Source organism: Bos indicus, chromosome 13 (assembly GCF_029378745.1).
Source record: "Bos indicus isolate NIAB-ARS_2022 breed Sahiwal x Tharparkar chromosome 13, NIAB-ARS_B.indTharparkar_mat_pri_1.0, whole genome shotgun sequence".
NCBI lineage: Eukaryota > Metazoa > Chordata > Mammalia > Artiodactyla > Bovidae > Bos > Bos indicus.
In genome coordinates, this window is record NC_091772.1 from 65716486 (window position 1) to 65736135 (window position 19650).

At 48.0% G+C, this 19650-nt stretch overlaps 2 protein-coding genes across 3 annotated transcripts in view; one reads left to right on the top strand and one right to left on the bottom strand.

The window, feature by feature from the left end:
• The first annotated feature begins 7398 nt into the window (after positions 1 to 7398).
• RAB5IF (RAB5 interacting factor) lies at positions 7399 to 14831 on the top strand. Its single transcript, XM_019972370.2, has 4 exons — positions 7399 to 7700; positions 9593 to 9696; positions 12967 to 13096; positions 14287 to 14831. Exons 1-4 carry the CDS (start codon positions 7587 to 7589, stop codon positions 14326 to 14328), a joined length of 390 nt encoding a protein of 129 aa, XP_019827929.1. The 5' UTR covers positions 7399 to 7586; the 3' UTR covers positions 14329 to 14831.
• The window catches only part of SLA2 (Src like adaptor 2), a 29313-nt gene continuing 23196 nt past the window's right edge, over positions 13534 to 19650 (bottom strand). The window contains exons 6-8 of one of the 2 annotated variants that reach the window (XM_019972367.2): positions 17233 to 17382; positions 16366 to 16498; positions 13534 to 15977 (exon numbers count right to left, since the gene is read on the bottom strand). In XM_019972367.2, the coding sequence (XP_019827926.1) occupies positions 15812 to 15977; positions 16366 to 16498; positions 17233 to 17382 (449 nt within the window). In that variant the 3' untranslated portion in view covers positions 13534 to 15811. Of the gene's footprint in view, positions 15978 to 16365; positions 16499 to 17232; positions 17437 to 19650 lie in introns of both variants that reach the window. The other variant, XM_070801626.1, reaches the window with a different exon arrangement.

The following is a 19650-nucleotide window of genomic DNA, read 5'->3' on the forward strand; positions in this document are numbered from 1 at the left end:
TTCCCCAGATTACAGTGCCCCAGCTCCCTTAGCCATTTATCCAGGGTCCTGGTTTTCCCACTTCCCTGTCAGTATCCCTCAAGCTGCACAGTTAGCCCTGGGGTTTGGCAGAATAAGAACATGCTAGAAGGACTCAGGGGCTTCCCTGGTGGCTCAGTGGTAAAGAACCTGCTTGCAGTGCAGGAGACTCAGGTTTGATCCCTGGGTCGGGAAGATCCCCTGGAGAAGGAAATGTCTACCCACCCCAGTATTCTTGCCTGGGAAATCCCGTGGACACAGGAGCCTGGCGGGCTACAGTCCACGGGGTTGCAGAGTCAGATATGACTGAGAGGCTTAACACTTTGAGGGTACAATTTAGGACTCTGGATTGTAAAAGGACACTTTAGTTTGGAAGCTGCAAATGTGAAAGCTCCCAGAGGAGAGGGGCCAAGTATGCCTTGGTCTGGCTGTAACCTTTCTGTGTTAGCCCCTGAAACTTTAGAGAATAAACTCAGGGGAGATCTGGAAATAATCATCACTACTGCCAGTGTTACTGTTTTCCAAACCATTCCTCTGTGATCTAAGCCTGGGTACAAGTTCTGGCTCTGTCACTTAATTAGCTGTTATGACCACAGGCAATTTGGTCTACCACTTCCAAGCTTCAGTTTCCTCATCAGTAAAAAGGAACAGTAATACTCATCTTTTCAGAGAATGAAATAGGATAATCTGTATGTTACTGTTCTTACCTGGCTTCTCTGCACAGGGCTGAGAGTAATACAGAACGATTAAAGTAACTTGCCTAATACCACACAGCTTCTAAGTGGCAGAACTGGGACTGATGGCCCAGAGAGGTAGTCCTTATGCATCAAGAGAGCTTACAAAGGTGCGCAGACCTTACCCCCAGAGAGTCCAGGAATCTGCACCCTTCAGTGATGCCAAAGAAGATTCTCTTGCTGCTGCTCCAGGGACCTGATCGTTTATAATCAGGGTTCTGATTTACCCAAGGGAACTTGGGTTGGGAAGACAGCATATCATCTTTCCAAGTTACAAGGTGAGAAGAAGGCTACCACCAAGTAGTCCCCTAAAACCATTCGACTTCTCAAAGCTGTAGCGGCCTGAAGGTTAAGTGTAGCCTTCTTGAGATGGTCATTTTCATGACATAAGTAGTCCACATTCACTACAAATTTTAAGTAAAGGTACAGTAATCTCCCACCCATAGTTTACTTTCCACATTAATTTATCCACGGTCAACCTTGGTCTGAAAATATTAACTGGAAAATGCCAGAAAGAAACAGTTCATGAGTTTTAAATTTCATGCTGTCCTGAGTAGCATAATGAAATCTCCCACCCTCCAGGCCTGGAACCTGAATCACCCCTTTATCCTGTTTGTTCATGCTGTATATGCTACTCACCCCACCTGTTCCTCAGAGCCTGCCTGGTTATCAGATCCACTGTTGCTATACTGTGCTTGTGTTCAAGTCACCCTTATTTTATTTAATAGTGGCCCCAAAGTACAACAGTAGTGATGCTGGTGATTCAGATCTGCTCTTACTGTACCTGATTTATGAATTAAGCCTCATCATAGGTATGTACACATAAGGAAAACATAGTATACCTAGGATAGCCACAGTTTCGGGCATCCACTGAAGGTCTTGGAACACATACTCTGTGGATAAGGGAAGGACTACTGTTTACAGGAGAGGAGTTCAGTATAATGACTAAGATCCCAGCCAGCTTTGGGAGAAAAACAAATGTATGTAAAACATTTAGTAAAGCTGGCACCTGGTAAGGGATCAATGGGCTTCCCAGGTGGCACTAGTAAAGAACCAGCCTGCCCATGCAGGAGACAAGAGGCATGGGTTCAATCCCTGGGTTGGAAAGATCCCCCTGAGGAGGGCATGGCAGTATACTCCAGTATTCTTGCCTGGAGAATCCCATGGACAGGGGAGCTTGGCAGGCTACAGTTCTGTAGGGCTGCAAAGAGTCAGATACAACTGAAGCAATTTAGCCTGCACACATGCGAGGGCTCAAAAACGCTAGTAAAATATTTCTTTTAGGCAAAAAGAAGAAACTCGGGCCTCTAGTTCACAACCAGTGCTCTCTTCCCAGCACCTTAGTTTTTCCCCCCCAGGGCACCTGGTTTCTGTGATTCCATCTGTTTCTCTCTGAGGCCACAATCTTGCCCCTCAGAGCATACCTCCCTCCAAACCCTGCTACAAGCAGCTGCAGCGTTACAGGGGCATTCAACTGAGAGAACACTCTCGGTCCCAAGAGTGACATACGTTTAACTGGTGCTAAAAAAACAAAAAAAAACAAAAACCCAACCTCACAAAGCCAAAATTTCTCCTTCCAAATCTGACTCTTCATCAAGTTCTTTTCCATCTAAGACCACCCAAGACGTTTATTTTAACCAGATGGATCCACTGGGTTTCAGCCAAATTCCCCACTTCCTAAGATAAGGAAAGCTTTGGGTGAAAGGAAGAAAGGGAACCAGTCTCAGTGCCATGAATGCCTTCTAGGCAAGGACCTTCCACGCTGCCAGCTTGGCTTTGTCTGCTCCTAGAAGGCTAAGGGGCTTCCCTGATAGCTTAGCAGGTTAAGAATCCTATAATGCAGGAGACCCGGGTTCCATCCCTGGGCTGGGAAGATCCTCTGGAGAAGGGACAGGCTACCCACTCCAGTATTCTTGGGCTTCCCTGGTGGCTCAGACAGTAAAGAATCCCCCTGCAATGCTGGAGACCTGGGTTCAATCCCTCAGTTGGGAAGATCCCCTGGAGGAGGGCATGGCAACCCACTCCAGTATTCTTGCCTGGAGAAATCTCCATGGACAGAGGAGCCTGGCAGGCTACAATCCATGGGTCACAAAGAGTCGAACACGACTGAGAGACTAAGCACAGCACAGAAAGATAAGAGGAGGAACACAGATGAGGTTTAAGATGCCTGTTGGACCTCGAACTTAACCAAGTGACCTTGGGCTGGACTGCAGGATCTAAGCAGCTTTCCAAATAAAACTTCTGTGACACTGTCCTCCTCGCCCGTAAAGATAAATGTAGTGAATCTTGGGGTTCCAATCAGAGCTTCAAAATACAATATGACGTATAAAGAATTAACTCTTCTTAGGGGGAAGAAATAGTTATCTCTGCATATGGTATGATCAGTATGTAGAAAACCCAAAAGATTCTAGACACAGAAAAACTGTTAAACTAATACATGGATTCAGCAATGCTATAAGATACAAAAAGCAGCTATTTCTCTTCAATGAGATATCTGAAAAGGAGGGGCTTCCCTGGTGGCTCAGTGGTAAAGAATCTGCCTGTCAATGCAGGAGACGCAGGTTCCATCCCTGCTCTAGGAAGGTTCTGCATGCCCAGAGCTACTAAGCCTGTGTGCCACAACTCCTGAGCCTGTGCCCTAGAGCTGGTGCTCTGCAACAAGAGAAGCCACCGCAATGAGAAACCTGCTTGCCGCAACTACAGAAAAGTCTGCACAGCAACAAAGACCCAGCATAGCCATAAATAAATACAACTTACTTTTAAAATCCAAAAAGTAAATTAAAATAATTCCACTCACAATAGCATCAAAAAGAATAAACTACTTAGGAATTAACCAAGTAAGTGAAAGACTTACATGTCAAAAAAACTACAAAACATCACTGAATGAAATTTAAAAATATACAAATAAACAAAACCATTTCATGCTCATGGATTAGAAGACTTGATATTGTTACTACAAAGCAATCTACAGAATCATTGCATTCTCTATCAAAATCCCAATGACTTTTTTTTTTGGCAGAAGTAGAAAAACTCATCCTAAAATTCATATGGAATCTCTAGGGATGTCCAATAAGTGAAACAATTTGAAAAGTAAGAACAAAGTTGGAGGACTCACACTTCCTGATTTCAAAGCTTAACACAGCTATAGTAATCAAAAGAGTGGCACTGGCATAAAGACCAACAGACCAATGGAATAAAGTAGACAGCCCTGATATAAACCCTCACATATATGGTCAAATGATGCCAAAACCATTCAGTGGTAAAAGGACAGTCTTTAACAAATGGTGCTGGGAAAACTGGATATCCACATGTAAAAGAATAAAGGTGGACCTTTACCTAACACTAAAAATTAACTCAGACCAAAGACCTAAACGTAAGAGCTAAAACTATAAAACAGAACATGAAAAAACTCGATGACATAGGACTGACAGTGATTTCTTGACTGTAACACCAAAGGCACAGGCAACAACAATCAAAAAATTAGACAAACTGCACTTTATTAAAATTTAAAACTTTTGTTTATTGAAGGACACTTCTTGTTTTATTTCCCTGATGACATAGTGCAAACTTTACAATAAAAGTTTTATTGACCTGGTACTTAGCACTTGACAAAGGTTTTGATTATATATTCTTATGAACACATAATCTGCCCCACTCCCCCCAAAAAGGACATGACCAACAAAGTAAAAAGGAAACTTACAGAATGGGAGGAGGTATTTGCAAATTACATATAAGGGATTAATATCTAGTCTATACATAAAACCTCTACAACTCAACAACAAAAACCCAAAAGACTAGACTCAAAAATAGGCAAAGTTTTGGAATGGACATTTCTCCAAAAGAGAGAAACAGATGGTCAGCAAGCAAGTGAAAAGATGCTTGACATCACTAATCATTAGAGAAATGCAAATCAAAACACGATGCGTGCCACTTTACACTCATTAGGTTGACTGTTTAAAAAAAAAACAAGTGTTGATGAGAATGTAGAGAAATTGGAACTCTTGTGTATTCTTGGTGGGAATGGAAAATAGTATGGCAATAATTCAAAAAATTAAAGGCAGTATGATATGATTCAGCAATTCCACTCTGAGTATATACCCAGAAGAATTGAAAGAAGAGACTTGAACAGATGCTTTGTACACTTATTCATTGTAGTAGTATTCACCATAGCAAAAAGGTGGAAGCAGCCCAAGGATCCCTCAATAGATAAATGGATAAACAGAACACTGTGGACATTTAAGAAAGTTATTATTCAACCTTACAAAAGAAGGAAATGTGACATGCTATGACACAGATGAACCTGGAAGACGTGCTGCAAAGTGAAACAAGGCAAAGACAAATGCTGCCATTACACTCTTAACGAGGAACTCAGTCAAATTCAGAGAAGAAAGCAGAATGGTAATTGCCAGATGTTGAGGGGAAGGGAGAGTGGGGAGTTAATAGTTTAATGAGCACCGAGTTTCAGTTTTTTAGGATCAAAGTGTTCTGAAAATGGGTGCGACCACCAGCAAATGCACTGCACCGGGTCACAGAGCTACACGTTGAAAAATGGTGAAATTCTGGACTTTTCTGCTGGGCCAGTGGTTACAAATCCATCTGCCAATGCAGGGGAAGCAGGTTCAGTCCCTGCTCCAGGAATATTCTACCTGCCTGGCAACTACGCCCATGTGCCACAAGTGCTGAGCCCACGTGGCCCCAGAGCCCACGCGGTGGCACAAGAGAAGCCACCTCAGTAAGAAGCCCACGCACTACAACTAGAGTTGCTCCCGCTTGCTGCAATTAGAGAAAGCCCGAGCTCAGCAGCGGAGACCCAGTGCAGCCAAAGATGAATACGTAATTTTTAAAATTAAAAAAAGAGTAAATCCTAAGAGTTCTCATCACAGGAGACTTTATTTTTCCTTTTTCATATTCGTCTTTCTTTTCTCTTTATTGTGTCTATCTCAGAAGGTGGGTGTTAGCCAATCCTACTCTGGTAAACATCTCAAAATATACGTAAGTCAAACCATCATGCCGTGGACCTTAAACTTACACAGTGACGCACATCATTTTTCAATAAAACTGGAAGAAGCTTATTCAGCACGAGCCTCCCCTTCCCTCCCTAACTTGTGGATTTATTCCTCACCAATAGCAGACGTGGTTTCATCTCCTGGAATACTCTCCTCCTTTCCCCTCCCTCTTCCTCATCTTAACTCCTACTCTTCCCTCCGAGTTCAGTTCCCTAACAGCCCAGATCAGATTCCCCATTACAATCCTCTGCCACTAGACCCAGCAGGCTAAAAACTTACTTTTTCTGTCTCTGACTCCAGGCCAGGTATTCTTCCAACAGTCTGTGATAGAATGATCTATCTCCAGCACTGCATGCCATCAGGGAGTCTGTAAAATAGGTTTTATATCAGTGATGCATGTCCAAACTGGAGTGAGCTGGTTAGGCTTTACTCTAGGTTTGCATAGGGGAGATGGTTCAGAGGAGGGAGGGCTCATAATGTGAAAGTGAGGACGAAAGGTGTACACCCATGTCAGGTATATGGCCATGCCACCGGGTGTGGACAAAGTAATGTCTGGTGAAGTGTGTATCATCTTTGGTGCCCCTCTAGTTTGCGGGGTCTTTGTTCAGGTACCAGGGATTGAACCAGATTCCAGGGGAGAGAAAGCATATCGAGTTCTAACCACTGGACCTGCAGGAAACTCCCCAGGGTGCAGACTTTGAAATCAGACAGACCCAGATACTAGCTGAGTGATTCAGAGCAAGTTACTTTGGCTCTATAAACCCACCACACAGGACCCATGTGCCTGTTACTTTGTACACTGTGCGCAGGGCACCACCTGGCGGGCTGGCTGAAACTCTGATTATGGGCCCCGCCCCAGACTTTCTGATTCAATGGGTCTGAGTGGGATCTGAGAATGTGAATCTAATCGAATTCCCAGGTAATGCACCTGCTGCTGGTCCAGAACCACACTTGTGAACTACTAACCAAGCGCGTAGCAAGGACACGCTCGCTGGAAGAATGCTCAGATATTCTGATGCCACCTTTCTCCCCTAAGGAGTCCTCAGCTGGTTCCAACACGCTCGAAAGCCTTAAAAAATCATTTCCCCTCTTTGGATCTCAGGGCTCACATCTGTCAAAAGAGGCCGCTAGGCATGAAGAGACATTAAAGTTACTACTACACAAAACAATGAACTTTCTGAACAAGGTCCTAAGGGACTTGCAAGGTTAGGGGAAAAGAAGCAAGGGCTAAAACCTGAGGGGCAACTTGGGGCCCCCGGGCAGCAAGGCTTGGGCTCCAAAGGACGCCTCGGGTAAGGCAGGGCCGTGTTCTGCCCCGCTGCTCGAGGGACATGCTGTGGCGGATTGGATGAAGCTCCTGTTTAACCTCGCTTTCCTCGGTGACATCGTTTTTATGCTTCCACCGAGCCTCCTCGCGCTCATGGCGTCTTCGTTACCAAGATTGTCCCTTCCCTCTCACCTTACTGCGGGGTCAGCGGAAGCTTGCCGTCACGTCCCCGCGCATAGTGCGCTTGCGCCGAAGCGGCGTCTGTTCTTGCGCTCGGACAGCTGCGCGGCCGTGGATTGGCTGCGTGTGCACGTCGGCGGGAGGAGGACGCGCGGCGCTGCGTGGCTCCGCCTTCCGCGCGCCTGGTCTCTGCCGAGCCAACAGAGCCCGGGTGTTTGGCCAAGTGCAGGCTGCCGGAGGGGCGCCGCTGAAACGATCCGCTGAGCCTGTCGCTGTCGCCGCCACCGCCGACCCGCGCTCCGTGACCCGCGACCCCAGACCCCGACCCCTTTTAGATCGGCCCGCGCGCCCCAGGCCCGGCCCGGGCGGCGCGACGGGAGGATGAGCGGCGGGCGGCGGAAGGAGGAGCCGTCTCAGCTGCAGCTGGCCAACGGGGCCCTCAAAGTCTCTGTCTGGAGCAAGGTGCTGCGGAGCGACGCGGCCTGGGAAGACAAGGTGCGGTGGGGACTAGCGGGGGCGCACGTTCGAGGAGCCAGCTGGGACTCGGGGACGAAAGGACAGGCCCGATCCTGGCCCCTACCCCTGCCTCGGTCCGGGCCCGGCCGAGTGTTCTGGGTGGCGGGACGGGTGGCCCAAGGGTGGCGGGGCGAACTGCGCGGGCCCAGCTGTCAGGCTCGGGGCTCATCACAGGGTGGTCGAAGGGTGAAATCGCCTAGGTCACTCGGGAAGCCGCAAGGAAGGGCGGAGGAGATGTCCCCGCAGGCAGGTCGCGTGCCTGAACGGCAAGGCTGAGCTGAGTTCGATTCCATCTCCGCCTTTTAGTGCCAGCAGGATCTTGAGTAAGTGACTGATGTTGTACCAGCGTCGTTGGCAGGAGCAGTAACTAGAGCAGACTTCTATTGAATACTTACTATGTGTCCGGTTCTCTCTGTGTATCATCTCACTTGAGTCTCAGAAAAACTCTGAAGTGGGGTACCTGCTGCGTTAAAGTGCTTAGCACATAGTGAGGCTCACTAAAGGTGAGCTGCCATTGCTTTCCTGTCGAATGAGAAAACTGAATACCCTAATAAGGGTGAGAGTTAAGAGGGGAGACTGAAACCACCTTTCATGGGTGAGCGTTAGTGCATGCGTGTGGTGAGGAGTAGAGGTCGAGGAGACACCACCAAATGTGTGTGAGGAATGGCTGGGGAACTTCAAGATGTCCTTACTGGTCACATGCATTCAGAAGATCTGAGTGTGAGCACTTTCCCACCTCTGCTCCATGGTGGGCAAGGAACTATTGCAAATAGCTTGATTCCAGTTGGCCTGAAAAGATTGTTATACCTGCAATCTTTCCCTTTTTTTTTTTTTTTTTTGGAATGATGAAATAGGTTTTCCTGGGGTTCCTGTAAGAGGGCGGGGGTGAATGGGAGGTACTTCCTGAAAGCGCCCTTGTCCTGCCCAGCTGTTGTAAAACCTTTCTGATTTGCTGTGTCATGTCTTCTTTCTTTGTGTAAGGGCTGGTTTCTGCAGTCCAGGGAAGGTCGGAAACCTGAATCTTCCATGTTCTTGTATGAAAATTAGATGTGCTGGCACCTTCTTCACTTTTGTTTCTAATTCAACCTCTCCTTTGTGACTTACTCAGAATTCCTTGTGTGGGGAAGTGGTAGTGAATTGATCACAGTCAGCCCTTCCGCCTGTGGCTAGTCTGTCCAGGTATCCCCAGGTCAGGTAACTGGCCAGTAGCTCAGTTACTGTCACAGCGATTTCATTTTTGTAGCTTCTGGGGGAAAAAAAGTAAATGATTTTTCTAAAATTCTTATCTAGAGCACAACACCCTGGAAGCCATCACTTAAGTAAATATATCATCTTTTTTTAAACCACAATTTAGTACAAGAAGAATTCGAGAACCAAATACCATTGTCTTGGGGGAAATTTTCTCTGGAAGATGAGTTTAGCAGAAAGCTTTTCTGCTAAACTTGTTCCTCACCTGTTACAAGAGACTCTCTGACTCTGTGACCTCATGGACTGGAGCCCACCAGGCTCCTCTATCCATGGGACTTCCCAGACAAGAATACTGGAGTGGGTTGCCATTTCCTTCTCCAGGGGATCTTCCCGACCCAGGGATCAAACCCACGTCTCTTGTGCCTCCTGTATTACGGGCAGATTCTTTACTGTCTGAGCCACCAGGGAAGTCCCAAGATAAGTAAATATATATCATTTTTTTAACCCACAATTTAATATAAGAAGAAGATGTAGAGATTGGAGAACCAAATACCATTGCTTTGGGGGGAAATTTCTCTGGAAGATGAGTTTAGCAGAAATATTTTCTGTTTCTCACCTGTTACAAAAGGTTCTCTTGTGGTACCCCCTCCAGATAATGCATACATTCTCTCTTTTTTCTATAGGATGAATTTCTAGATGTGATCTACTGGTTCCGACAGATCATTGCTGTGGTCCTAGGTGTCATTTGGGGAGTGTTACCATTGCGAGGTTTCTTGGGAATAGCAGGGTAAGTCTTGGTTTTTTTTTGTATTTTTAGGTTTCTGTGTGTGTATTTGTGTGTAATAACTAAAGCAAAAAACTGGCCCCATGATGGCCCTCCTGGGTCTGATGCAGCACTCCTCAGTTCAGCAGGCCTGGGGATATCTTGGTCAGGCATGTTACCTTTACGAAGATCTGGTTAGTTTATTCATTCATGGGTCCCTAGTGACCTCATGCAAGCGGTTGCTATATTGCCTGTTGATAACAGGCATCTAGTTCTGACATGCCCTTTGTTGTCTAGGCAAGTTTGGGAGGTGGAAGAGCTCCTGTACCTGATGATCCCTCCCCTGTGCACTGTGCTGGATGTCCTGAATCTTGGCTTTGGCAGAAGTTGATTTGGGTTTCTGCTTTTTTTTTGGCCTTGCCACATGGCATGCAGAATCTTAGTTCCCAGACCAGGGATCGAACTCGTGTCCCCTGCAGTGGAAGCACTTAACCCCTGGACTGCCATGGAAGCCCCAGGTCCCTACATTTTAAAGGCAGTGAAAGAGTAGGAGATTGGGTCCTTCTTCCTTTATTGTGCACCTGTGGCCAGTGGCAGCATTTGACAGCAGCCCCTGGTCATCGCTCTACTTGTTAAGAAGTCACTGCATGCCCACCAGGTTGATTTAAAAAGATTCATGGGAATTGTCTTAAGATGGGAGTTTGTGGGCAAGTTATGGTAGAAATGGACAGGCAAACCTCTGGCCTTTTCTCTTTTCACACAGGGAATACAAACGGTCAGTCCTCAACATTGGAAAATCACGTAGATGTGTTAGTTGTGATCACATGTCTTATTTCCTTACTCTGGGGTGAAAAGTGTGAAATCATTTCAAACTCATTTGAGTTGGCTGTTTTCTCAGAAGGTAACCGAAAAGGAATGTACAGTCCTCTCTCCCAGCTAAAGAGGGTTTTTGATTTATGATGCTGAGCAAACTGTTTGTCCAAGGAAACCATAGGCTTTATCCTCCAACTCACTCTTGACAGAGTGGACATTTGATGAGGACTCATTGAGGATGATGAGATGCAGGCAGGACTTGGGGTTCATAGAGGTCTTCTCAGGGTGGAAATGGTATGAAGATACACACCACATTTTTAGAATGTTGGTCGCCCCATTTGAGCTTACTATGAGAAAAAAAAGGCAGATACCAGGAAAATGGCCAGAGATGGCAGAAGGCAATCTAAGAGCCAAAAAAGAGTAGTCTCCTGTCTTCCCCAGATCACTTTTCTAGGAGAGGGTAACAGTGGTTTGAACCCCTGCACCTGTCTCGTCTTATAGGCGCCCTGAGGGACTTCTCTGAAGTCACCCAATCTGGGAATAATATAGCAAAGACTCACGCTAGTCAGGGTTCCCTGGTGGCTCAGTGGTAAAGAACCCGCCTGCCAGTGCAGGAGATGCGAGTTCGATCCCTGGATCGGGAAGATCCCCTGGAGAGGGAAATGGTAACTCAGTCCAATATTCTTACCTGAAGACTCCCATGGACAGAGCAGCCTGGTAGGCTACAGTCCATGGTGTCGCAAAGAGTCGGACACAACTGAGCAACTAACACACACACACAGCCGGCGCCCGCCGCCCCAATCCAGCATGCTTGTCTCTTTGCCCATACATTTGCTGTGTGGTTCTCTCCTGTTTACAATATAGAATTGATGCCCATCCTTAAATCTCAGTGTGGAGACTTCCAGTCCTCTCCTGACCCCTTCCCCTTGACCACCAGACATTTAAATGCTGTGTTTCTATGACTTCACTTTCTACTTAGTGAAAGTGCCTTGGCAGGCAGGCCCAGTGTCAGCCATTTTCTCTCTCCCCGTCAGCCTTTGTCTCTTTCACTTGTATTTCCCTTTTTCATCTCATTAAGCAACCACTTTTACAGTAGGAGACTCTAAATGAGCTTAGTAGCTGAGCCCCACTGACATTTCTAAGTCCCATTAGTAGGCTCTGTCTAGAGCCACTAACTCAGCCTGTCCAAAATGAAACTGCTGTCAGAGGGATGTGGCCAGATTGGCTGGGTCCCCAGATTTCTAGTGGCAGATAAAGATGTGGCCATGACATAGCGAAGCCAAGGACTGTAGTTTGCGTGGTATCCAAGAAAAACCATCTGTTCTTCCTGACTCCCTGCTTCTGTTGCTGGACCCATGTTTATCCCAAGCACTTAGGCGCGAAGCCTTCGGGGCTTCTCGCCTCCCCATTCAGCTATTTTCTCAGTCCCTGTCCTCAAACTTTATTTGAACTGATATCCTGAAACAGGTCTAAACCAGTCTCCCAACTCCTGTTCTTTCCAGCCTGAGAAAGCCCACAGTGACTACTCACACCCTGCCTCAACCTCACCTTGCTCAGACAGCCTCAGGTCTATAGCACACCCCCTCCCCACCTTGCACAAGGAATTAACACTCCTATCTTCACACTGCCCTACCATGCCCTGCAGCACCTCACACTTCATCCTCATCCGCAGAGCAGGAGGAACCTGTTCTCTTTGCATTTTCCACTGCAGCCTTCAGAGGGGTGTGGCCTAAGGCATATAGTCCCCCGTAAGATTAGGTGCTATAAGAGGAAAGATCATAAAGGAAGTTTTGGTCACTTTATGAATATTACTTTTACGCAGCTGCAGTACCAAGAGATCAGTAGAGCATAGTACTGTTACTCTTCTCAGTATTCTGATTCCTGCACCAGTTAAATCATATGTGATGGGGGTCAGAGACCTTGCTGAACCCTCTGGTTTCAATCCACTCTGACTGTTGTTTTTGCCCCCCTCATAGATGGTGAGCTAACGGCTGGCACTGCCATGTTCATCTCTGCATTAAGTGCAGTAGCTGCCAGTGAACACTCAGAAATTGCCTCCCATTGGGAATTATGCAGGGGCTGCCTTACCATGCCCTTGCGTGCCCGACTAGGCCTTGAAGCAGCAGCTTCACATGGGTCTTTTCCATGGCCACCCCCCTTCCCGAGCTGGAACTACCTGGAGCCATCGGGAACTGGTCCTATTTGGGATTATTCATCAGCCTTCTGTCTTACTTCAAGGGGGCTAGGAGAACTTACATATGCTTGCTGATCAACTAAAAAGAGGTGTTTTTTTTTTTCTCTAACACAACCAAGTGGGCAGCTCCACTGAGGACCTGGGTATGTTTTCATGGATCATTTCATTCGCCCCCACGACACGGTTAACTGCAGCTGCCAGCCCTGACAGAGCTGGACCGCGCCGGTGGGAGTTCGGGGTCCTCCACACCTGCCGCTCATGCTCGGTGCTTGCCTCCCTTGCTCCAGGTTCTGCCTGATCAACGCGGGCGTCCTGTACGTCTACTTCAGCAACTACCTGCAGATAGACGAGGAGGAATACGGCGGCACGTGGGAGCTCACGAAAGAAGGGTTCATGACGTCGTTTGCCTTGTTCATGGTATGTGTCACTGAGGATGTCACAGCAAGGTCTGGCATTTCCTAGAGCTCTCAGTTATTCAAGGGGAGCCCTTTGATAGTTACATCGTGTGATTTGCGTACTGTTTCTTCAAGACTCCTGAGGCTGGAGGGCCTTTCTTGAGTTAATAAGATGTGGGGTGATGCACTGTGCAGTCTCCCTGTGGTGAGTGAATGCAGGGCTCATTGTCAACGTCTGCATCCAATTCTCAACTCTGGTTGCATATTGAAAACTGGGAAACATTTAACACATATACTCATAATAGCCCCCAAATGAAAATTTTTTGCATTTGCCGTCACCTGACAAATGGCTGGATAAAATACTCGGCCATAAAGATGACTGAAATACTGGTACAGGCTCCAACATGGATGGGCCTTGAAAACATGGTGCTAGGTGAAAAAAATGCAGACACAAAAGGCCACATGTTGTGATTCTGTTTATGTGAAATGTTCAAAAGAGGCAAACCCATATGGATAAAAAGTAGATTAGTGGTTGTTAGGACAGGGGTGGGAAGGGAAATGGAAAGTAACTGATAACGGGAAGAGGTGTTGTTTCCAGGGTAACGAAAATCCTCTAAAATGTTTTCACAACTCCGAATATATGAATAACCTCTGAATTGTATATACTTTAAAGAGGTAAACTTTATGAACAATGAATTACATCTCAAAGTTATATTTTAAAAGTTACAGACCCTAGCCCAGACCAATGAAATCAGAATCTCTGGGAGGTGGCACCTGGGCATCTCTGTATGTTTTTAAGATCCCAGAAGATTGCCAAGGACAGTCAGGTTTGAGAACCTCTGCTCTGGTATGAAGCTGACAGGGTATGACATGAGTTCTGCTTTGACGTGTTGCTAATTCTAACGCTTACTAGCAGTACAGTTGACTTCATCTCCATCATTTCCACATCTGTAACTCTAAGCCCTCGCACTGATGACAGGAGGAGAGACTTGTCCAGGGTCCTTTGGGAGTACAGCAAGGTGGTCCTGGGTTCTACTGGAGACATCTTGTTTTCAGTGAAATTATATAAGCCCCCAAGCAGCTCGCGCATTGGCTAGCCCCCGGGAAGTCCACTGTGCGCACTTTGTTAGGACACTTCTGTTTGGTGGAGTAGGAGCCCGTGTTGACCCTCTCGGTGAAGGGACCTGTAAACACCGCTTCTTTGCTGTCTAGGTCATCTGGATCATCTTCTACACTGCCGTCCACTATGACTGACGGCGCCTGGCCCCACCTGCTCCCTGCCCGGTCCAGAGGACCCTCTTAGTCACAGCACAGAAGCACGATTGGTGGGGGCTCCCCAGCCACGTGGAACCTGGAAGACCCGTGTTTCCTGGACCGAGAATCAGTGTATTGGGCGTCAGTGTCTTCTGCAAGGGTTGCGACCTGAAACTTTTTAAAGAACCATCCACCTTTTGGAGAAGCACTTTTGAACTGTCCATCGCCAACCGTTTCTTCTTGGAGACCATCATGAGATACCTGTTTGCCAATTGGAGCTGTCCTTTAATTTGCTGCACCTCTGGATCTGGATGAAACATTAAATTGTCTTCCTTCTCCATCAGGTGTACAGTTTTTAAACTACCAATCATGGGCATATCAAGTCTTCTGAAAACAGTATGGCAGTATGTGCATGGTCCATAGAACAGTACAAGCAGCATCTGATAACGATTTTCATTGTAGAATGTTTCAGATACTTGAATAAATCAGATCTTTAATTGAGACCCTGTTGATGATACTGGTAAAGCCTTTCCCACCTCCACTCTAGCTTCAGAACCCAGCAGGGCAATAGAGGCAGTGGCCTTCCCTCCCCTTCCTTCTTCCCTCTTCTCTCTGCTCACTTAGCAGCTGCAGCCAGGCCCCTTTCCTTTCATGGGCAGCAGGGAAATGGAGGACTGGAGTTGGTACAGGCGGTGGCCTTGACTTTGTGGAGAGAGGGCTCCCCGCCCTCTGATGCCCCTGCCCAGAGAATGTGCCTATAACCTCACCACAGTGTGCTGGGCTCAGATGGTGTCGTTTTGCATTTGGCCACAAGGTGGCGAGGCTGCTGTAGCCAGAAAAGCGTAGTCAGGTTCAAAGGATGAGCCACACAATGAAACAGACCTGAGAGCTAGGACTGTCCCAAGAAGGGGCTTAACCGGGATGTGGAGGACCTGGACTGTCAGGGGTCTTGCTCTTGGCTTGGCGGTCAGGTGGGAGCTGGCCAGCCCAGGTTCTGCTGCTGTTTAAGCCACCTATTCCCTCTGCTTTCCTGTTCCTTCCAGGCCACAGTCCTACCTTCAGAGGTGTGGTAGCATTCTGAGTGAGACTGGTCAGTTTTCTTTAAATGGTTACTTTTTCCACCTTGATGCTGGTGGTGGTTTTCTATCTTGTGGGAGGAGTTGTGGGATGGAAAATGACTCTCAACAGGCAGGAGATGACACTGGAAATCCCAAACTCAGGAATTGACTGGGTCAGACCCCAGAGGACATCTGGTCTCTTTTTGGAGTCCTGGCCCTGTTTTTAACTGCTCCAGACTTCGAACTAGAGGTTGTAGGCCAAGTCATCAAGCTGAGAGGAGGTTAAGTGATTTCTTAGGGCTAAGAGGGGAAGGAACAGAGGATACTGCTGGGCCCCTGGATGTGCCTCTGTACCCCAGCCCTCCCTTCCCCTTCGTGCCGCCTTGCGTTTGGGGTGCTTGCTCAGGCTGAGCTGAGATGGGGCTCTAGGTGCCGCAGCCTTGGTTACCCTTTCGCCGTCTGCTTTCGGCCTTGGCATCGTCCAAGGAGGTGTCATCAGTCAGGCTGATGTAGGAGTTCAGGGCCTCCCGGAGCCCCTCACTGAGGAGGGACTCCTCCCCTGCAGCAGATGCTTCAGAGAACAGGAGGGAGCTGTGGAGAAGGGACAGAGCTGGGTCGGGAGCCTCCGCTTCCTCCCCGCCCCTGCCACCCAGTCCCTGCTCTCAGAACCTGCTGAAAACCCCCTGGTTTCCTGTTCCCTGTCAGATCAGACCCCTGCTTGACCTCACTCAGGCCTGGTACTCTTTTGTATCCCATCTTGTCTGTCCCTCCACCTTGGTGTCCAGGCATGCCTAGTATCCATGCCCGCTTTGGCATCCCTGCTGGTCCCCCCAGCAGACCGGCTGAGCCTGGGCTGGCCTCTGAGTTCAGATGATGCTCGGTGGCTCCCAGGTGTCCCTGAAGGTGACGCCCCCAGTCCAGGTTCCCAGGGGCGGGTCCTTCTAACTCTGTTCCGCTTCCCCTTCCAGGAGCCCCTCACCTGTCCAGCTCTTTCCAGTTGAGTGGTGTCGCCTGCACAGTCACAGGTGGGGGTATGGCCTTGCCAGGGAGTGGGCCAGCCCTCCGCAGGGCACAGGGCTCCTTGAGGAGGCAGCAGATGTCATCCGCCAGCTCTGAGGAAGAGACCTAGACCTTTGACCTGGCCGACTCCAGCCCCGTTTCCCTCGCCAACCAACCACCCGCACCCTGACAGCCTTCCACACTTGGCTAGTGGGAGGGGAGCCCCAGACTGTTCATCAGGAAGCCGAGATGCAGTCAAAGATTCTGGGCTAACCAGGGAGACTTAATTTACTGTGTGACTTTGGGTAAGTTGAGGGACCTCTCTGAGCCCCAGTTTTCTGATTAGGAAAGTGCTTTGGAAAGAAGAAAGCTAAGGGATGATCAGTCTCCACTTGTTCGGTCAGTATCTGCTGCCTGGAACAGCTGTCCAGAAAGCCCCTGATCAGTTTTCTCAGCAGTGGTCTTTCCTCTCTGCCTCTGACACTGTGCTGTTACAGGATAGGCACCAGAAGATGCTGAGAATTGACTAAATTCCACAGTAACAACAGCTGTGGGCCTAATTCCTGCGGAGAGAACTGTGCCAGCCGTGGGGGACCTTGACTCAGAACCACAGTGGTCAGTGAGGTACTGGCCTACACACCCACAGGACATCTGAGTGGCTCTGCTGGTGTGAGATGAAGCCGGGGCTCCCAGGCTGCGTTTCTTGGCACAGGGACTGGCGTGGAGAAAGGGGCGGTCCCTCTTCTGTCTGGATACTCTCCAGCAGGTAAATTGTCCGAGAGATGACTGACTGCCCCCAAAGCCCAAATCCCCATCTACTCTCGTATGAGGCGGAGGCCGGCCGTACCAGAGTAGTGGTCCACCAGGGCCAGGAGTGAGGGGAAGGTGAGGCGCGGTGAGATGTACAGCCAGCCGTTGTCCAGGCGCTGGATTCTGTAGTGTTTGATCCGGTCCCAGGAGGCAGGGCGGCTGAGGCGGACCGACAGGGAGTAACAGCCTGAGGAGGAAAGGCTCTGGGTGGGACTAAGGCCGTGCTGGGACCCAGCCCTGCCTAGGATGGGAGAAGGAACGTGTGAAATGGCCGCAGAGAGTGGCCACCAGGCTCAGACAGAAGGGGAGGCAGAGGGGAAAGACAAAGACGTGCTCTCTTGTTCACAAATGACAACGCATTCGTAACAGCTAGGGTCTTGTGAGGATGAAATGAGATCATGCACACAGAGTGCTCAGAACAGGGCCTGCCACAGTTGAAGTGAGCATTAAGTGTTGGCTGTTCTTATAAAGACCCAAGTGGACGGAAGTGTTTTACAATGTGATCAGTAGATGTCAGCAAGGATGCAGAGAAAAAGGAATTCTTAGCCTGCTGGTAAAAAGGTAAGTCAGTATAAGCTACTTTGGAAACAGCTGGCATTAACTAGTCGAGTTGAACGTGCCCATACCTCACAACCCAGTGGTTCATCCCAGCATGATCCCTTGCCAATACAAAACCAAAAATATTCAGAGCAGCACTGTTCAGAAAAGCCCCAGACTGCAAACAGCCCATATGCACTCAAGAGAATGGTAGATTCTAGAAAGTAACACTATTCAGTGACAGTGTTAGTCGCTCAGTAGTGTCCGACTCTCTGTGACCCCATGGACTATTGGCCTCCAGGCTTGTGTGTCCATGGAATTTTCCAGGCAAGAATACTGAAGTGGGGTTGCCATTTCCTTTTCCAGGGGATCTTCCTGGTGCTGGGGTCAAACCCAGGTCTCCTGTGTTGCAGGCAGATTCTTTGCAATCTGAGTCACCAGGGAAGCCCCACTATTCTGTAGTAAAAGTTAATAACCACCATGCACACAAGCATAGGTAAATGTTGAAAATAATGAGCAGAAACAGCAAGTCACAGAAGCATACATTCAGTATGATTCTATTTATATAAAGTTCAGAGGCAGCCAAGACTATATTGACTATATTGCATGTGTGGCAAAGCTAGGAAAAAAAGAAACTGATCAACAGTGAAGCAGGCAGGGGGCTTCAAAGGTAATGATGCACAGTTGCCCACCTACGCTGATAGGTGGGCACATGGGTGTTGCTTTTATTAGTCTTTAACCTATTGCTGTTGTTCAGTCATTAAGTCGTGTCCGACTCTTTGCGACCCCATGGACTGTAGCATGCCAGTGTCTGGTGTCCTCCACTATCTCCTGGAGTTTGCTCAAATTCTGTCCATTGAGTCAGTGATTCATGTCCGCTGAGTAGATATATAACCATCCTGTCCTCTGCTGCCCTCTTCTCCTTTTGTTTTCAATCTTTCCCCACATCAGGGTCTTTTCCAATGAGGCGGCTCTTTGCATCAGGTGGCCAAAGTATTGGAGCTTCATACATGAATGTTATATACACTGATGCACGTGACAGAATTTTTCCAGTTTTTTTTTTTTTAGTGGGGTGGTGCATCCTAAAGGAGATCAGTCCTGGGTGTTCATTGGAAGGACTGATGCTGAAGCTGAAACTCCAATACTTTGGCCACCTCATGCGAAGAGTTGACTCATTGGAAAAGACTCTGATGCTGGGAGGGATTGGGGGCAGGAGGAGAAGGGGATGACAGAGGATGAGATGGCTGGATGGCATCACCGACTCGATGGACATGAGTTTAAGTGAACTCCGGGAGTTGGTGATGGACAGGGAGGCCTGGCGTGCTGCGATTCATGGGGTCGCAAAGAGTCGGACACGACTGAGCGACTGAACTGAACTGAACTGGTAGTTTTGGCCATGCCATGTGGCTTGTGGGATATCAGTTCCCAGACCAGGGACTGAAGCTTGGCCATAGCAGTGAAAGCCCAGAATCCTAACCACTGGGCCACCAAGGAGTTGCCTGTTTTAGTTTTTATTTTTTATTTATTTATTTTTTTTAAAGCAGCGGCGTGGGCGCGTACAGCGGCACCCCCACGGCGCCCGCCGCCGTCGCCGGCCCGGGGTGCGGGTACTGCATGGCTGCGCCGCGCTCCGGCCCCTCGGAGAGCTCTGTTTTAGTTTTTAAAATAAACTTTATTGAGAGATAATTTATATAAAATGAAAATGCAAATGTTTAAAGTATACAGATGATAGGTTTCAACAAAAAACAGATAACTGGCCATGGTTAAAAAATAGAGGGAAAAAGGACTATATAAAATTGTAACTATATAAAATCAGGCCTAGAATAGTAATTTTCAGCAGATGAGGATACATATGAGAGCTGTCTATAACGTGGGATTCATTTCTTCAGTCAACACTTCATCAAAGCGAAAGGGGGGC